Raw genomic sequence first — 18,698 nt, 5'->3', positions numbered from 1 at the left:
TTGCAATAAACACTTTAGGAATCCGTACAACAGAAACAGCATATAACTATTGTTCTTTGAGGAACTGAGGAACAGCTGATGACGGCACGGTTTAATCTTTGGTTGACCAATCAACTGAAAGAGGCGTTTCATTCCCGTCCACATGTACAGATTGAATATTCAAGCTGTTTATTCATTTTCAACCCCTAAATGAAAAGTCAGGCCAAATTCCTGTTGGTTTGAGTTTTTTGAAAAAATAAAAAGGCATCGTTTTTTTTTCTTTTTTACTACTTTCAATATATAAAAAAAAAAAAATTAAAATGTGTTGCAAGGTTTTGGTGGTGCAGAATTTGGCAATCCCCGGGTAATAAGCGCACTCTCAACATCGTAACCAACCTAACGGCCCATGTAAGCCGTGTAGTCCTTTGGACCACACAGGGACAGAGAGGACAGTACTTTCCATGGGAATAGGTCACTTCAGCCAGTCTTTTTGACCTTTTCTCTCACAGCTGTGCAGACCAGAATTAGCACTGGAGAAGCGCTCTTTCTCCTGGATAGGAGGAAGAACACCACAGAGACCACATCCTGCCCTAAGGGATTTTAATACATGGAGAATACATCACATGGACTTACCAACTCGGAAGTAGCCTACTACACATGGAAAGAGGTCCCTGCGGTAGGTCCTACCTGAAAAAGGAGGAACTACTATTAACACAGCGATTGGCTGCACAGACAGAGCTTGGCCTATAGGGAAGAAACAAGTTTACCGTTAGGGTAGCCTGTATCGTGGAAAGTATACAGGCTGACCTGAAAGGGGCATATATCACAAGTACTGGGCCTGACCATTAGTTCAATGAATTCAACTGTCAAGGTGCTGAGGGAAAACTCACGTCCAGGGTTAGAAGGTTCCATGCCAACTCACATGGACAAAAAAGCACACATTATCACCTCGGGGAGGGGAAGGTGCTGTGTGCATGCGGTACACCTGACTTGTTGTCCGTAACTTACCTGTTCGTACCCAATAGCAAACAGGACAAAACTGTCTCAACCTGGAGATTATAAAATCTCTGGAAGGTATTGGGTGTTGCCCAGCCTGCTGCTCTACAGATGTCTGTTAGAGAGGTGCCGTTTTCTAGAGCCCAGGAGGATGCAATATTTCTTGTGAAGTGTACACACAATCCTAAGGGATACGGCATGCTTTGGGCCTGGTATGCCAAGACAATTGTATCCACAATCCACTGGGCCATCCTCTGTTTTGAGACAACCTTCCCCTTCTGCTGATCCCCAAAACAGACAAAGAGTTGCTCCGAGTTTCATAAGCTCTGTGTACGGTTCAAGTAAACGTGCAGGGCACATACTGGACACAGCTACAACAAGGCTGAGTCTGCCTCATCCCGCATTTATCCACCTGGTACCTCTGAGGAACCTGATTATCAGGTTGTGCTTCCCTAAAGATTAACCATTCACTGCATCATGATGTGCCTCTATAGCAGCCACATACCCTTGCAAGGTGGAAGGAGACACAGCCGGTCCTGCAGCCTCTCCTGCAGGAAGAAGAGCACTGACCCGACTGCACATCTCTGTGGGTCTTTCCCTCGGGAAGCACACCAGTTAGCGAAAAGACTCTTTAGGCCCACCTCGTATAGGGGGGTTTTAGCCTGAGTGATGGTGTCTATCACTCTAGTCTTCTGCGTCTCATCCAGGGGCCAGGCATGGAGGTTTCAGAGGTATGGGCGTGGGTGCCAGATTGCGCCCTGTCCCTGAGAAAGAAGGTACTTGCTCAGGTTGAGAGCCAGGGAAGGGTTGTCGCAAGGAGCATGAGCTCCGAAAACCAAGTCTGGGTGGACTAGTATGGCGTAACAATCAAGACACCTCGTCGAAGTGACTGACAGCTAGATTAACTGACAGATTAAATGCATACAAATATTTGTTTTATTTAACATATTTATTTATTGCAGGTTTGCGTAGTATTCTGATTTTGCATTTCACTGTTTTTATTCATTTTGAGGAATACTGAATCTTTTTTGTGCAAGTGAGATGAGTAAATACATGCTCACATAGTCTAGAACTACAATAACCATCATGTTCACATTCAACGCATCTGCACTTACTCCCAAATGTCTCTCAACATGGGGACAGGAGAGCTGTCAGTCAATAAATGGGAAAACAAAGTTACTTGCGTTACTTATTTGAAAAAAGTAATCTGATTACGTAACTCGAGTTACTTGTAATGAGCTACCCCCAACACTGGTTATGAACAACAACATTTATGATTAAAATATACAACTTGCAAAATAAACAATCATTTAGTTGAATAACAACCAGGACCAGAATAAAAATACAATGACATATACAGCGTAATGCGAGGAAGCATTTGGACCTGGTGGAGAACATGAGCTGTTCCTCATAATGTTCTGGGCCTTTCTTCTGGTTCGCTGCTCATAGAATGAGACTAGACTTCACTGGCCCTCTCAGTGCCACACAGTGATTGCAGAACAGAGGTTTACAATGGTTTGAAGGAGATGTAATCCAGCAGACAATGTAGAAACACAGAACACTCACAATAAAAGTGTTGTAGAAATGAATGCCGTAATCTAATATCAATGATAATCATCCAAAAAAAAAAAAAAATCTAAGAATTATATAAATGAGGAATGAGGAATTCTGATTGTTTTCTGATTATTTTTGTCCTCAGACAATCCACACCTGAAAGAAGATCTTCCACCAATCTCATCTCAGATGAAAAGGTCAGATATGATCATTCCAGAATTTAAAGGAATAGCATTTACTCACTCTCATGTATAATTTTGTTTCTTCCGTGGGACATAAAAAGAGACGTTTTCAGAACTGCTATGTTGCTCTTTTCCGGGCTACTCAAAAAAAGCACCATAAAGGTTTCCCCTGCTTCTGGTGCTTCTTGTCCTTTTGCCCTTGGTCACTGGTTTACTCTTTTATTGTGTGGAATAGTGCAGCATGACCATCAGCAAAATATACTGGTTTGAAATCACATTTTTGAGTGAACTATTCCTTTAATTGCACGTCTGATACGGCTCATGTTAATATGAACTCTACTGTCACCTCACTGCACTGAATATTACACAGAGCAACCCTCAGATCAAACAGCGCGGTCCTTGAGACAAAAGAGACAGTTCCCTCATAGAGAATTCATTCTCCACTGAGAGAGAGAGGAACCCAGGGAGGTAGAGAGAGAAGGAGTGAATCAAAAGGCTGGAAAAGCGTGGTAGAGAGTAAACGCTGACTTCTCCCTGAGGTGATTTGTCTTTTCGCTGCTCTCTCTACAGATGTTGGAGCCCCTTTTTTCCAGTAAAGACCTGAGGTTCTTTGCTAGGACTTTGATATCCTACTCGAATTCAATATGTGAAATAGTAGAGCCACTCTGTGACTTGGAGCACATCGCCGAGCTTTGAAGTCTGATCCAATTTTTGCTGCTCGCCATTTGATGTTGAAAGGATGAGATGAAGAAAACGTACAGTTTTTGCCAGTAACTCTGCTGAGCATATGTAAGATTAAAACAGCCCGCTCCTTTGGAGGGTGTACTTAGAAATGTTAAGCAGATTAATTCTTTCCTATAGCTCTTTTATTCAAAGATAAAATTAAATGTGTGTGGAAGTCTGCGAGGACGGCCTCCGTTATTTCCTGCATTACAATGAGCGTGACAAGAGAGAGAGAGAGACAGAGAGAGAGAGAGAGAGAGCACTCGGGTACCAGTGCATTAGCACTTACTGTTGCAAAAACATTGTGTGTTAATGGATGCTCAAAACCAGCCTGCTCTTATTAAATCACTTCAATTCATTCACACAAAAGACTGCTGCTGTTTTATTCATTATGATGCGCTTGTTTGTATTTGTGCGCTTTGTTTCTTGATGTGTTTTCTGTTGACGTGGGTGTGTGTTTGTGTGTGCGTTTTCTTTTCAGGTTGTGTCTGTCAGCTCCGGTGACGCGTCTGTGCTGAAGACAGGCAAACTGAGTGACAGCAGAGAGAGAGACGGGCTGCAGGGGCGATCGGCACTGAGCAAGCAAGGTGAGTCCACACACACATTCACACGTGTGTGTCTGCAACATTCTCATAGTCCCAAATACACGCACACAAGTGCACATTTACACTGACCAAAAAAACACAGATATACAAATTATTCCACATTTATTCACCCTCATGTTTTTCCAAACCGACTTTATTCCTTCCAAAAAGAAAGAAATTTTGAAAAACCTCCAAGCTGCCTTTTTTTTTTTTTTTTATAAAATGAAAGCATGACCAATCGTCACACGTGAGATAATTACTGAAATCAAAGTTTGAGTACTGAGGAGAATCCCTTGTGAAAAAAGTACACTCTAGCATTCTTTTAACAAGAGTACTCAAGTAATATACTTATATATTTTCTGACTTGGTTGCTTGATGTTATTTGCAATTGAATGAAAATGTTTTATAGTTAAAATTTGTATTAAACACAATTAGCTGAACTTTAGAGTGCTTTTTGGAAACACTAGAGTAGGACTTAAGTTAATATACTTTTAAGAAGTACACTACAAGTGCACATTTAATACAATTGAACATACTTCTTTTTCGGTGTGGATGAAAGAGATCTGAGAGCTACAGCAAAGAAGATTTTTAGTGAATAACGGCTTAAATTTCAGTTCATCGCACAAATCTATTATATAGATCACGAGTCAAATGGACTTCTTTATGGTGCTTTCTGAAGCTTGACCTGAAAGAGCAGCACAAATGTTCTGCTGAGAGGTGTGTGTCTTTGTAAAGGTTTTTTCTTTTTTTTTTTTTTTTGGTAACAAAACACACCAATCACATCAAAGACTCACACACACCAGTGACTCTATTAAACACTCCCAGTTACAGTGACACAGAGACCAAAACACACATATTTGCTGAACATATGTTTGCTTTGTATTTCGCCCTGGGCTGTGAATTTCATTAATGAGAGCTGCCTGGGAGGTGTGTGTGTGTGTGTGTGTGTGTGTGTGTGTGTGTGTGTGTGTGTGTGTGTGTGTGTGTGTGTGTGTGTGTGTGTGTGTGTGTGTGTGTGTGTGTGTGTGTGTGTGTGTGTGTGTGTGTGTGTGTGTGTGTGTGTGTGTGTGTGTGTGTGTGTGTGTGTGTGTCTGTGTGTGTGTGTGTGTGTGTGTGTGTGTGTGTGTGTCTGTGTGTCTGTGTGTGTGTGTGTGTGTCCGCCCCGAGCACACAGAGATTCCGGAAAATACACAGATAAAGTGACCCGGGATTTGACCCGGGTTCGTTTGATTTTGGTTCATTCACACTGCAAGTGATTTTCCGGAATCAGAGAGTGCGTTCACACACAACCCGTAAAAATGCCGTAAAGACACGTGACATCGAAGTGACTTGTAATCTCAGCAGTGTCTTAAGATTGCTTATGAGCTGCGATCATAGACAGTATAAGAAGACCTCTCTCTCGAGAAACCACACTTGTGCATTTTTTCTCTGATTCGATCATAAACTTGCGCATTACGTACTGTTTCACAGCTGGCGAACGATCCCGCGCTTCAGCGTCATCACTACGACACGGCATTATTACGGCTTTTGTTCACACAGCGCGCGTTCCGGGACTGAACACGGCAATGTTACTAGGTCTCGACCCGGCATCGATTCCGGCATAAATCCCGGGTCGAGTTTGCGTTCACACAGAAGGCGCTCTGGCAATTTGCCTGCAATTTGCCGGGTTCAAAGCGCTGTGTGAAAGCGGCTCTGGTAAACCTTATGTTATGAGGACAAAATGTCCCCACTAAAATGGCAATATCTGAAATCCTTGTGGGGACATTTTTTGGTCCCCATGAGGAAAACAGCTTTATAAATCAGACTAAGTGATGTGTTTCGAAAATGTAAAAATGCAGAAAGCTTTGTGTGATGGGTAGGGTTAGTGTAAGGAGAGAGAATATACAGTTTGTACAGTATAACAATTAGGTCTATGGAAAGTCCCCATAAAACATGGAAACCCGACATGTGTGCGTGTGTGTGTGTGTGTGTGTGTGTGTGTGTGTGTGTGCATGCGTGCGTGTGTATGTGTGTGTGTTTGTGTATACACAGAGAGAGGGAAGGTGTGTCAATCAGGGGCGGCGCTGCTGGGATCAGTTGCCGGGGTCCATCATTAGAGTGATTACTGAGGAAGGTGTGTGCGGGGGTGGGATTGAGATTAGCTGTGTGTCCGCGGATTACCGGATTAAGACAGATAATGTAACACACACTCCGCACTGCAGTGGCTTCGGATTACTGTCAGATCACCACAGCATGCCTGGGTTAGACAGCCGCGCTAACTCTGTGAGACTGAGAACAGGTGACCCCACTCATCCTGTCTGTCTGAACACACACACACACACACACACACACACACACACACACACACTGGAGATGACATTCTCATCATATTCTCACACTTCTCACACTCACAAACACACTTCTGATTGTATGTGACTCAATCATTAATTTGAATGATTATTATTAATACGGTTTTGCATAAATGATTGGTTTTCTGGAGGTATAATAATAATAATTCATTATATATATATATCGCTTTTCTCGGCACTCAAAGCGCTTTACATAGAAGGGGGGATCTCCTCAACCACCACCAATGTGCAGCATCCACCTGGATGATGCGACGGCAGCCATATTGCGCCAGAACGCCCACCACACACCAGCTTACTGGTGGAGAGGAGACAGAGCGATGAAGCCAATCAGTATATGGGGATGATTAGGAGGCCATGATGGACAGAGGCCACTGGGCAAATTTGGCCAGGATGCCGGGGTTACACCCCTGCGTATGTTGTATCTGGCAGCAAAATGGAGTGAGTTTCAAACAAGGGAATTCAATATTAAACTTTAACTACTTGAAAAGTCTTGAAAAGTAATGGAATGAAAATCAACGATAAAGAGCGGTATTTCAGGATTTATTTGACTACAAAACGGAAGACACGTAGGAACTTCTGGCAAGTTCTGCTGAATGATAGATAAGCAATACGTTTGATTGAATTATTGAAATAAACCAGTTTACAAACCAATGCTAAAATGAATCCAAAAGTTACATGAGAATGTGAAGAGTGTTGTATTATTGTTTCAGCCCAAAATTTTGATTCAAAAGGAGCCTGCTAATTTGATGAATTAAGCAATAATATTCACCTTATTTTGCAATGCGCAAGTAAGACATTTTCTGTGAATTTTTGAGACTTCTGATTAATTAGATGTATAAATAACTAGAAGATAAACAAAGTGCCAAAAATTATAAAACTATTTGTGCTACAAACCAGTTTGTTTATAATTATGACAATACATTAATATAACATGATGTCTTAAACGTATATTATCTTAAAGCATATTAAAAACACCACACATAAACAACATTACAAGCTGGATTTTCACCACAGGGGGACTCTTTTTGTTTTGATATTGAGGATATAAAGAATAGCTAGGGACTTACTGCGCCTTAAAATTAGATATTGAGAATTTGAAACCTGTGAATTTTTGTTCAATTTATAGCAGCTGTTTAGTGACAAGACAATAGTGAACTGCGTCTGAAGCACATGTGCAACTCTCCCCATCCTGATTGGTGCAACGCCACCCCGTTGATACAGGTTCAAAATATTGACGATTCCTCTTATCGTGACTCAAATTAGGTCTGTCAAGATAACTCTAAAGGACGCATACTTTCATATTTCCATCCAATCTTTCCACCAATCGGGATTGGATTAGTTCCACATGTGCTTCAGACGCAGCGTCTCGTTCCCTTCTCAGGGATCCAACTATTTATATTTAGTATAAATGTATCTTTTCAAGTGTGATGATGTCACCCTAACTGAAAGTGTTCATTCATTCAAAAAACCCACAATGACATCATTCTAAATAATATTATTGGATTTATGCACACAATAGGGGTTCACCCTAATTCACAAGTATCCACACACTTGGAGATTTCCAGCCTCGCTACTGCTAGTGCTACAGTAGTTTTCACTAGCGTTAATTTAGTTGATGACCAACACTGTCCAGCTCTAGTTGTGCTGTTCACACAGCTCAGCCTGTCACTCACTGTATTCACATTCATGTGGTGCTGGAGGATAAAGATCTCTCAGCATGACTCTTTCTCGCTGTTTAAAGCAGTTTAAGTCAAATTACCTCACCTTGAGTATGCAAAAAACAGAACTGCTGACTGGACTGCCCTGAGATACAGCACACACACACACACACACACACACACACACACAGACTAGTTTTAGATCACAGTTTGATGCCTTCATCAGAGGAGCTGTTGGCTAAGCTAAAGACTTGATTCTGTCTGTGAGGAGAACACGTGTAAGTGTGTGTGGATGCTGTGTGGATGTGTGTGTTGTGGAAGAGTAAGCAGGGCAGACTTTGATCGGAGGAGATCAGAGTGTGTGTGTGTGTGTGTGTCAGGGGAGACGGCAGTGCCAGATGTCTGGAGTTCTGCTCACTTCCTGCCTCTCATCCTGCTGCTGTCACCCTAGAGACACACACACACACACACATTATCCCTGTCTAACCCCTCCTTATCAAATGTTCGGGAGGTCATGGCCAGTGTGTTACTCTGAGACCCAAACACTCTTCTGCTGTCTTTATCGGGCGTTAAGTGCTGCTGAGTCTCTGATCTGATCCCGGCTGTGTCAGAATGTGGTGTGTGCTTCTGACTGGACAGAAAATCATCACCTTTTCACATGCTCTATGATTTTAACTCTACACTAATGATGATTCAGTACACACACTAGAGCCTATGCTGGATTATTCACATCTTAAATGGTTACTTCAGCCAAAAATGTATTTCTGTCATTTATTCACCGTCATGTCATTCCAAACCCGTAAGACTTTCGTTTAACTTTGAAACACAAATGAAGATATGGAAACACTTTACAATAATGTTACATTAGTTAACATTAACTAACGTTAACTAATAATGAGCAGTACATTTGTTATAGTGTTTATCTTTGTTAAAATTTGTTTATAAAAATTAACTTAATTGTTAGTTCATGTTAGTTAATGTCAATGAAACAATATTAACTTTTGATTTTAAGTTAAAATTAACAATAACTATGATTTATAAATACTTTGGAAGTAATTTTCACTGTTAGTTAATGATAACTAATGCAGTTAACAAATATAATCTTATTTTAAAGTGTTGCAGAATGTATTTTAATGAAACCTGAGAGATTTCTTTGACACTTAAAAAAGTTCATGATGAAATCATAAAAATGATCCGTACACAATCATCATAAATGCGAGAACAAGCCACATTGATCAAACGTGATTGTGTGATTCCCAAGAACAAGCCTCATTGGTTTTTGCTTGTCAAACAGTTTTCAGTATGTCATGTGCTCTATGTATGCGTGTTGATCAATGTTTAACGTGAATAAAAGCATAGATTAAATATGTTCTCTATGCCTCTTCAAAAGACTTCATTAAACCGCTCGATTCGTATGGTTTTACTTTTTCAGTGTCTTTTTGAACTTTTGAAGTCTCATTGTTTTGGTGGAATAGACTTCCAATGGAGGGACAGAAGTCTCTCAGGTTTCATTAAAATATCTTGATTTGTGTTTCAAAGGTGAACATATGTCAAATGGATTTGAAACAACATGAAGGTGAGTGAATGATGACAGAATTTCCATTTTTAGCAGATATAACCCTTTAATGTTTATGGACAGCATTGTTTCCACTGCCACAAACAATCATTTTGATTCATCCCTTAGTTTATAAAAAAAGGACTGCAGATTATTTTAGTACCTTAATGCATTAGCTACATATCACAAATCATAACCATTTTTTTTTCAAGAGATAGACTGACAAATGTATTTTTATTATAAAAAATATACCTTTTTGTCAAAACTATTGTATAAACACAACTTCATAATGTTACGTCATGTGATAGACATGGGTGCCACTTTGTTTGTTTTAGACATGTTGATTGTGACGTGACAAAAAAAATTATGTTTTATTGTTTTGTCTATGTGATGTATTGGTCCAGAAATCAGTAGTAGATTATTCATTAATTTCTGAGTCAAAGCAGAAATAACAACAGTTAGAAATGTGCAAACATATAGGTTATTACAGCAAGTAGCATCCAGTTACCATTTTGAAAATTGGATTTTGAAGTTAAAGTTTTGTGTAAATATTCCTGAATTTCTGGCAGAATAAATAATAAGTCCAGAGGGTGTTAAAAAAGGCACCTTCTGGCTCATTCTGCAAGCCTCCACAGTGAGAGAAAGAGTGTAAGGCTCGGAAATAACAGGCATTCGGAAAGAACTTTGGAAACGGTGAGTGCACTACATTATGGGATGGAGTATTCTGTACTTTGTACTCAGTTGTATACTGCATCATGTTGCATCTCGTCCTTCCCTGGTATCCTCAAGCAGAAAGCAAGCGATAATATCTGGGTTTACTTTTTTTGGCGGATAACAAGGTTGCTAAATGATTGCGCACCATTGTCATACTAGTGTGTGCAATGATTAAGTGCCATAGTTTTGCATTTTAAACTTTTTGTTGCTGCAAAAAAAAAGTGTGATTGTACTGAATGCACTTTTGTAGTGTACTTCAAATCCCTTTTTAAAGAAAAACTGTCCATGCAGATTACATAAGCAAAACCAACAAGTCGCACGGGTACATTTGTGGCAATAGCCATTTAGCCAATAGCGATTTTTCTTTTATGCCAAAAATCATGAGGATATTAAGTAAAGATCATGTTCCATGAAGATATTTTGTGAATTTCCTACCGTAAATATATAAAATATTTATTTTTGTGAGTGAATGCAGCACAATCGCGAACATAAATGGACAACTTTAAAAGGATTTTCTCAATGTTTCGATTTTTTTGCACCCTCAGATTCCAGATTTACAAATAGTCGTATCTCGGCCAAATATTGTCCTATCCTAATAAACCATACATCAATTGAAAGCTTATTTATTTAGCTTACATATGATTTATAAATCTCAAATTCAAAAAATTTACCCATGTGTCTGGTCTTGTGGTCCAGGGTCACATAATATTAATAAAATAAAAAGCCATTTAAGTGTACTTAAAGAAGGTACACTTTCATGATTGTTTTTTTATATAATTTCAAATTAAAATGATTAGATTAAGATACAGGTTACACTTTATTTTGATGGTCCACTTTAGACTTTCTATAAGTACACTCACCTAAAGGATTATTAGGAACACCATACTAATACTGTGTTTGACCCCCTTTCGCCTTCAGAACTGCCTTAATTCTACGTGGCATTGATTCAACAAGGTGCTGAAAGCATTCTTTAGAAATGTTGGCCCATATTGATAGGATAGTATCTTGCAGTTGATGGAGATTTGTGGGATGCACATCCAGGGCACGAAGCTCCCGTTCCACCACATCCCAAAGATGCTCTATTGGGTTGAGATCTGGTGACTGTGGGGGCCATTTTAGTACAGTGAACTCATTGTCATGTTCAAGAAACCAATTTGAAATGATTCGAGCTTTGTGACATGGTGCATTATCCTGCTGGAAGTAGCCATCAGAGGATGGGTACATGGTGGTCATAAAGGGATGGACATGGTCAGAAACAATGCTCAGGTAGGCCGTGGCATTTAAACAATGCCCAATTGGCACTAAGGGGCCTAAAGTGTGCCAAGAAAACATCCCCCACACCATTACACCACCACCACCAGCCTGCACAGTGGTAACAAGGCATGATGGATCCATGTTCTCATTCTGTTTACGCCAAATTCTGACTCTACCATCTGAATGTCTCAACAGAAATCGAGACTCATCAGACCAGGCAACATTTTTACAGTCTTCAACTGTCCAATTTTGGTGAGCTCGTGCAAATTGTAGCCTCTTTTTCCTATTTGTAGTGGAGATGAGTGGTACCCGGTGGGGTCTTCTGCTGTTGTAGCCCATCCGCCTCAAGGTTGTGCGTGTTGTGGCTTCACAAATGCTTTGCTGCATACCTCGGTTGTAACGAGTGGATATTTCAGTCAAAGTTGCTCTTCTATCAGCTTGAATCAGTCGGCCCATTCTCCTCTGACCTCTAGCATCAACAAGGCATTTTCGCCCACAGGACTGCCGCATACTGGATGTTTTTCCCTTTTCACACCATTCTTTGTAAACCCTAGAAATGGTTGTGCGTGAAAATCCCAGTAACTGAGCAGATTGTGAAATACTCATACCGGCCCGTCTGGCACCAACAACCATGCCACGCTCAAAATTGCTTAAATCACCTTTCTTTCCCATTCTGACATTCAGTTTGGAGTTCAGGAGATTGTCTTGACCAGGACCACACCCCTAAATGCATTGAAGCAACTGCCATGTGATTGGTTGATTAGATAGTTGCATTAATGAGAAATTGAACAGGTGTTCCTAATAATCCTTTAGGTGAGTGTAACTTTGCAACTGCATGTCAGCTAGCAGACATTGGAGTATTACTATACAGTCTGATTAATATCTGCTAATACTTTATAGTGATGCTCCCCAACAGACGTTCTACTGACTATAAGTAACTTTTCAACTGCATGTCAGCTAGCAGTCATTGGAGTATTACTATACAGTCTGATTAATATCTGTTAATACTTTATAGTGATGGTCCCCAACAGACGTTCTACTGACTATAAGTAACTTTTCAACTGCATGCCAACTTATTATACTAAACCGAACCCTAACCTAACAGTCTACTGACAGTCTACTACAGTCTACTAATATTCTAATGACTGCTAGTTGACATGTACTGTAGTTGCAAAGTTACTTATAGTTAGTAGAATATCTAAAGTGGACCATCGAAATAAAGTGTAACCAAAGTACATTTTAAACCATTGTTTTAATAATCTTTTGTAATACTTAAAAAGGACACTTATTTTGGTGTGTTGACTAATGTACAAAAGCCAACCTGCTCATTGGAAAATGTTCATCTATCTGCATTTTTGCCTTCAAATTATGAATAAAAGAACAGATTATCAATTAATAAAGACTTATTTTTGTGCAGTTCCTTGTACAATACTATATGTTATGACCTCATAACACTTCTACTATAGTGCATGATTTGTAAACTAATACATTTTGATGTTTGAATCACAAGCTTTATATGTATGGCTTCTCTTACATAGTAAAGTTGCCCGGTAGCTCACCTGGTACAGCACTGCACTTGCGATGTGAAACATGAGTCACGATGAAAGACTTATAGAAGCAAGACAAAATGGCATGGTTGCTTCAGCAAATGCATTTTTATTTCATGTTTGCTTTTGTTAACACTATTGGTCAGATTTAGGGTAGGGTTTAGTGTACGTGGTATGCTATTTTCAAACATAATACATGAACCTTTTAGTGCCACTCACCGGACATTTCATTTCCGAACCGTCCCGATACGTACAACAACCAACGTAATCAAACATTGCTAGATTCAGATTCACACTCATTTGTTTCTGATAAAACTGAACTTGATGTACAAGTTTCAATAGAAATGTTATTAAAGTATATATTCGTTTACCATAAATGCTTGTCAGTACATTCAGAAGTAAATTTTAAACATATTTCAAAGACAGTTGAAGTCATTTTGAAATTACATAAAATGATGTACTTAAGTCTTACTTAATTGGGTCGAAAAAGCACTTTTGGTTTAGCTAACTGCTTTGAATTTAAACGTAAACTATACAAATTTGCATGTAATTGCAAATAACATGCAATTAAAGATGCTCTACGCGATGTTGGGTGAAGACACTTCTTGTTGACGTTCAAAGTATTGTCAAACAAAACGCAGGCTAGCTCGACCCTCCCTCATCCTCATCCCGTCCCCTCCCCTCCCTTCCATGCTTCCTGAAATAGTCATGAACCATTTAGAAAAACCAAACTGGATTTTCCCAACTGTCCAGCAAAAACAGAGCCACCTGAATTTCGGATTGGAAGCCCTTCTGCCGGCGGAGTTCTCCCCACCTTTTGTATGCTTTTCCGATGTAAATTCGGGACTTCGCGCATTCCTTTTCCCTCTTCTTTGTTATTTGTTCATCGGAACGTCGTCTCTTTGGTCGTGTGTCGGCCAAATCAAAATTCTCAAGAATATACATTTTTAACGTTAGTCGTTGTCTATGACATCTCTCCTCTAGCTAACTTCCCTCTTAATGCTTCTCTCTCCTCCACTCCCCACACTCCCCCCTTCATGTGCACGCGCACTAACCCCCCAACCCCCACCCCCAAATCATTCTTGTCGGTTATTGGCTGGAACACTGTTTGTTATGTTTCGTGGTCCAGGCTGGGCTAGTTTGTTTTTCTTGCTTTTTGTGGAGCTTGGGCTGTCTACAGAGATCGCATTTTTTTACAGTGTATTCAGGGGACAAGCAGCTAGCGGATAGTGAGGAGATGTTTGCTGTATGTGACAAAAAATGTTTTGGCCTAAAAAACGTGTGACATCGCTTCGAGCACCTTTAAGTGTTTGAAATCATTACATTCAGATCACACTTAATTATATTATTTTAAAGTATATATTATTTCCGTAATAAGTACTTTTTTAAAGGTATGCTAAAGTATACTTCTCATACTTGTTATTTTGTTTGTTTCTTTTAAAGAACTAGTTGAAATTGTTTTCTGTCCTAATCGACAGCAAGTGAAGAATAGACAATTAGTTTGGAAATAACCGGGATATTCCTTCAAAGTAGAGATCGAAAGTTAAGGTCTCTCTCTCTTTTAGCCCCTCAGCATAATACTTTACCTTTCTTGTTTTCTCACTACTGACACGTATGTTTACCAAAAGCATAATCTTTATAAAGCGGGTTAACATAAGGAGCTCAGCTTTCATATACCATGAAGTCTGATCCTTTTTAGAAGAGGGAGCAACAGAAGAGAACTATCTTGCACTTATGAAGTATGGACATATAAAGACAATGATGTGTTATTCCATATACATAAGTGTCCTTGAAAGGCATGAAGAAAATTCTAGAAAGAAACACTTTATGCTGCCTTCTCCAATTTATTTGCGTGTGGATGGCAGGCCTGCACATTGGCCTGAAGGGTTCTGGGGAGTGGGAGTGTTAGAATAGTCTGATCTGGGCTTTACTCAGTGTGTTGGCTGTGAAACACACCTCTGAACATGTCATTTGAATGCTTCATCGAGTACAAGATCAAAAGTTTTACAGGATTAGCACAGATGAGTAACAAAACAAATTACTGTGTGCACACTAACAGATAGTGTCAACCCTAGTTAGTGTGCCTTCACTCACTTTGGTGGATTAAGTTCAGGAAGTGCACATTTCCTTTAGGTAGTTTGTCTCCAAATAAATTTAATCTTGGTTTGGGCTGAAGCCAAAATCTTCTCTTTGATTTGTTCTGAAACTGTTACATAAGTAACTCTGATCTAGACGAAACCATGCCATCATATCAAAATAATGAGATTTTATGGTAGCTCTTGCAAACATTATTAATGAATCATAGGCCATTAAATATATATTATTTGCATATATGTATATTATTTGCATATATGTATATTGTTACGTGGTGTATTAGAAACTCTCACAACGAACCAGGAGAAATGCAGGAGAAAACCACAAACACATTAACGAGAACAGACAGAGACTAAGAGAGAACTGAGGGTTTAAGTATACAGAGCAGACAAAGGAACTTAATTAGTCAATTAACAGGGTACAGGTGAATGACATAACTAATTAAACAGACTGGGGAAAACTAGGTCACAGGGCTAAACCAAAAACACGCATCCTCGCGCCATAAATAGTCCAACTGAGGAGGGAGGGGGCTCTGGAGGAGGGCGTGGAGCTGACAAAAAACAAAAAGAGTCCAGGGCAAAAACAGTCCATGGAGGAGTGGATGGTGGGAGGAGTCAGTGAGGAGCCAGGAGCAGGAGGAGCCAGATGTTCAGCCAGGGACCAGCCAGGACAAGGCCCCTGGGTGGAGTCGAAGGCGGAAGGAGCCATGGTGCCGACTTGATGGAAGGTACCCTGGGGACGACCGACGGAGATGCAGCTGTCGAAGAAGGAGACACAAGTGGGGAGGATAGGTGGAGCCACGACGACGAACATCCGAGGCGGAACTGGTGAACCAGAGGACAGAGGTTGAGCCGGTGGGATCGAGGACAAAGGCGAAGCAGGGAGGAAGACGGAGCCGAAGGTGCAGGCAGGTCAACGACTGACCAAGGCGGAGCCAGAGGGACAATGGAGCCCAGAGAAGCCGTATGGCCGATTGTTTCGGTGGAGCCGAGGGAGGGAGGAGCCAGGGCGGAGCCGATGTGTCAACAGGCCAAAGTGGAGCGATGGACACAGGGGATCCTCTGTGCTGGATGAAGCTGGTGGCCTGTGCTGGATGAAGCTGGATGGGCAGGTTTTCACAGCATGTGGGAGCTACAGAGGGACTGAATGACATCAGCGGAGGCGGGGTTGAGGAACTGGTTGATTGAGGAGGTGGGAGAGGGAGGCTGGGTGGGCATTTTGGAGAGACAGGGAGCACTAGAGATACAGGATATGTTAGAGAAACAGGGGGCGATTGGGAATAATCTTTCCAAAAAAGTCCATTGATTTAACCCAAAAAATTTCTTTAAGCTACTCTAAATTAGGGGTGTGACGATAACCGCATCACCGCAATATCGCGTTAATGAGATGCCTACCGCGGTGTGAGGTCATCACGGCACTTTTTTTTTCTTTTTTTTTTTAAGTTACAGGAGTGCATATGGTGTGTGATATGAACTATAAACACATTAATATTTGCTTATAATTTACTGTATTCTGCGAGTCCCATGTTCAAGTGCTTCTGGAGAAAAAAAAAACGCTTCCTGCGCAAGGGAGGGACAGTCCGTTAAACATATGGGGGATTTATTTTTTTGTGTGTTTCTGATTATTATTAATTAACTGCTAGGTTTCAGTACTTGTGATGTTTACAGATAATGTTCAATTAAATACAAACAAACACAGGCATAAAAGACAAGCATAACATAAACAGTTGGAGTTAGATTTTAATTGCAAGTAGCGATCTCTTATGTGGTAGCCTATAGGCAATAACAGTTGACGGTGCTAGCCGAATGACATTATTCAAAAAATAGCCATGAATATAGTGTCTAAGCCAAATACTGTGTCGCCTATATGCCGTATTTGTCGCACAAAAGTATCCGTCTCGCGAGGAAATACCACTAACTTAAGACCACATCTTAGAAAAATTAACCATCCTGTGGCGTTTGCTGGACTTAAGTGCAGCACACCTACCTTAGGTCGGCGACACTAGCTGCGTGGCGTGTCCGTTTTTATTTCGGCTCCCATGTTAACAGGTTGAGCTTGCGTGAGACGCGCGTCTCAGTTGCGGCACGAGCCGCGCGGAAAAAAGCGTGCATGCTAGAAATAGAACCGACGCCTATTTTTCACGCAAGCCTGTTGGAAGCGTTTCCTGGCAAAATAGAATAGGAAAAAAAAATTTGTATGTCATTTTGACATGAATACATATTAATAAATTACATTTTGATGTTTGAAAGTTTAGGTTTTGACATAAATGCAGATATAAATGTAATTAAAAAAAATATGATCGATTTTCAAATATTGCACCTGTCAATACAGAACGAAATATTCTGTAGCCTATTTTGCCATCAATACTGTCATCGCTGTCTTTGCTGTTATATATTTATGTTTAACATTAAGTATAGGCCTTCCACAACTCTCTCCCCATATGTCGAATATATCACCAATGAGGCTTATATGTCACCTAGCAGCAGCAGCGCTGTTTCTGGTGTGCAAAGACATAAAAAAAGCCACGCAGCTGACACGCAACAGAAACGCCACACTCACACCACGCAGCCAGTGTGTCGCCGGCCTTAATTAATAGTTAATTATTAATATTTACAATTTAATATAAATGTTAATTTGTTTATTTGTTAATAAAGAATACAGCTTTGTTATTCATTTCCATTGTCATTTACAAGCTACATGCGTTCTTGATCGCGTCTGCAGTGTGTGACGCGGCCGCGGGTGATTATTATTTTTTTTTTTATTTTTTTTTTTTGGGGTGGGTGGGGGGTCGGTTAACCGCCAAACCGCGAAATTTGTTGCTTCTTTACCGCGGTAAGAAAAAATCCCATACCGTCACAGCCCTACTCTAAATACCTTTCAGATTCCATAATTAACACTTCCACCGCAAATAACCTCAAACCTTCAAACTTCAAGCTTTTACAAATTCTTCGGCAAGGCTTTTTCATGCCAACTTAAAGTTTGTCTACAAACTTTTTCATCTAGTTGTAATTACTATAGGCTAGTGAGTACACAGTATGTACACACAGAATATGGCTGCAAATTGCAAAATGAATGCTATCTTTGTTTTGTTTGTTTTCATTAATTAACAAAGCATCATATAATTAAAGTTTACTGTGGAATAGCAACTTTAAATATACAGCTCAGATTTTGCCATAATTTTATGAATGAGATAACAAAATATCAAGTATCGTTTAAAAAAGATATCACAAGCACATTTGCTTGACATACTGGTAGTGGATCGTGTTGATGGTAAATGTGTTCATTAGACCTGTGGTTCCTCTGCTACAGCTGTGTGAACTAGAGATTTGACTTCATACATCAACTAAAAACCATCAAAACACGCTGATTAAAAGACACTGAGCAAAAAAAAAAATGAAGTGAAGAAAAGTGAAGTTAATGAAGAGAAAAGCAGTTGTTCTCACTTGCTTTAATGTTTTATATCTTATGCAATGACATTTTTAACTGACTTGAGTGTCCAAATATTTTTGT

At 40.1% G+C, this 18,698-nt stretch overlaps 1 protein-coding gene across 6 annotated transcripts in view; it reads left to right on the top strand.

The window, feature by feature from the left end:
* myo3b (myosin IIIB) overlaps positions 1 to 18,698 on the top strand; it is a gene marked incomplete at its 3' end in the record, with an annotated part of 170,651 nt that overhangs the window by 120,180 nt on the left and 31,773 nt on the right. For all 6 annotated transcript variants that reach the window (XM_082176050.1, XM_082176048.1, XM_082176047.1 and 3 more), the window contains 2 exons: positions 2,675 to 2,726; positions 3,916 to 4,021. In XM_082176050.1, coding sequence (XP_082032176.1) covers positions 2,675 to 2,726; positions 3,916 to 4,021 — 158 coding nt within the window. The remainder of the gene's footprint in view (positions 1 to 2,674; positions 2,727 to 3,915; positions 4,022 to 18,698) is intronic.

This window comes from Leuciscus leuciscus, assembly GCF_965113295.1.
Source record: "Leuciscus leuciscus genome assembly, chromosome: 7".
NCBI lineage: Eukaryota > Metazoa > Chordata > Actinopteri > Cypriniformes > Leuciscidae > Leuciscus > Leuciscus leuciscus.
This window is presented reverse-complemented; position numbering and strand designations above follow the sequence as displayed.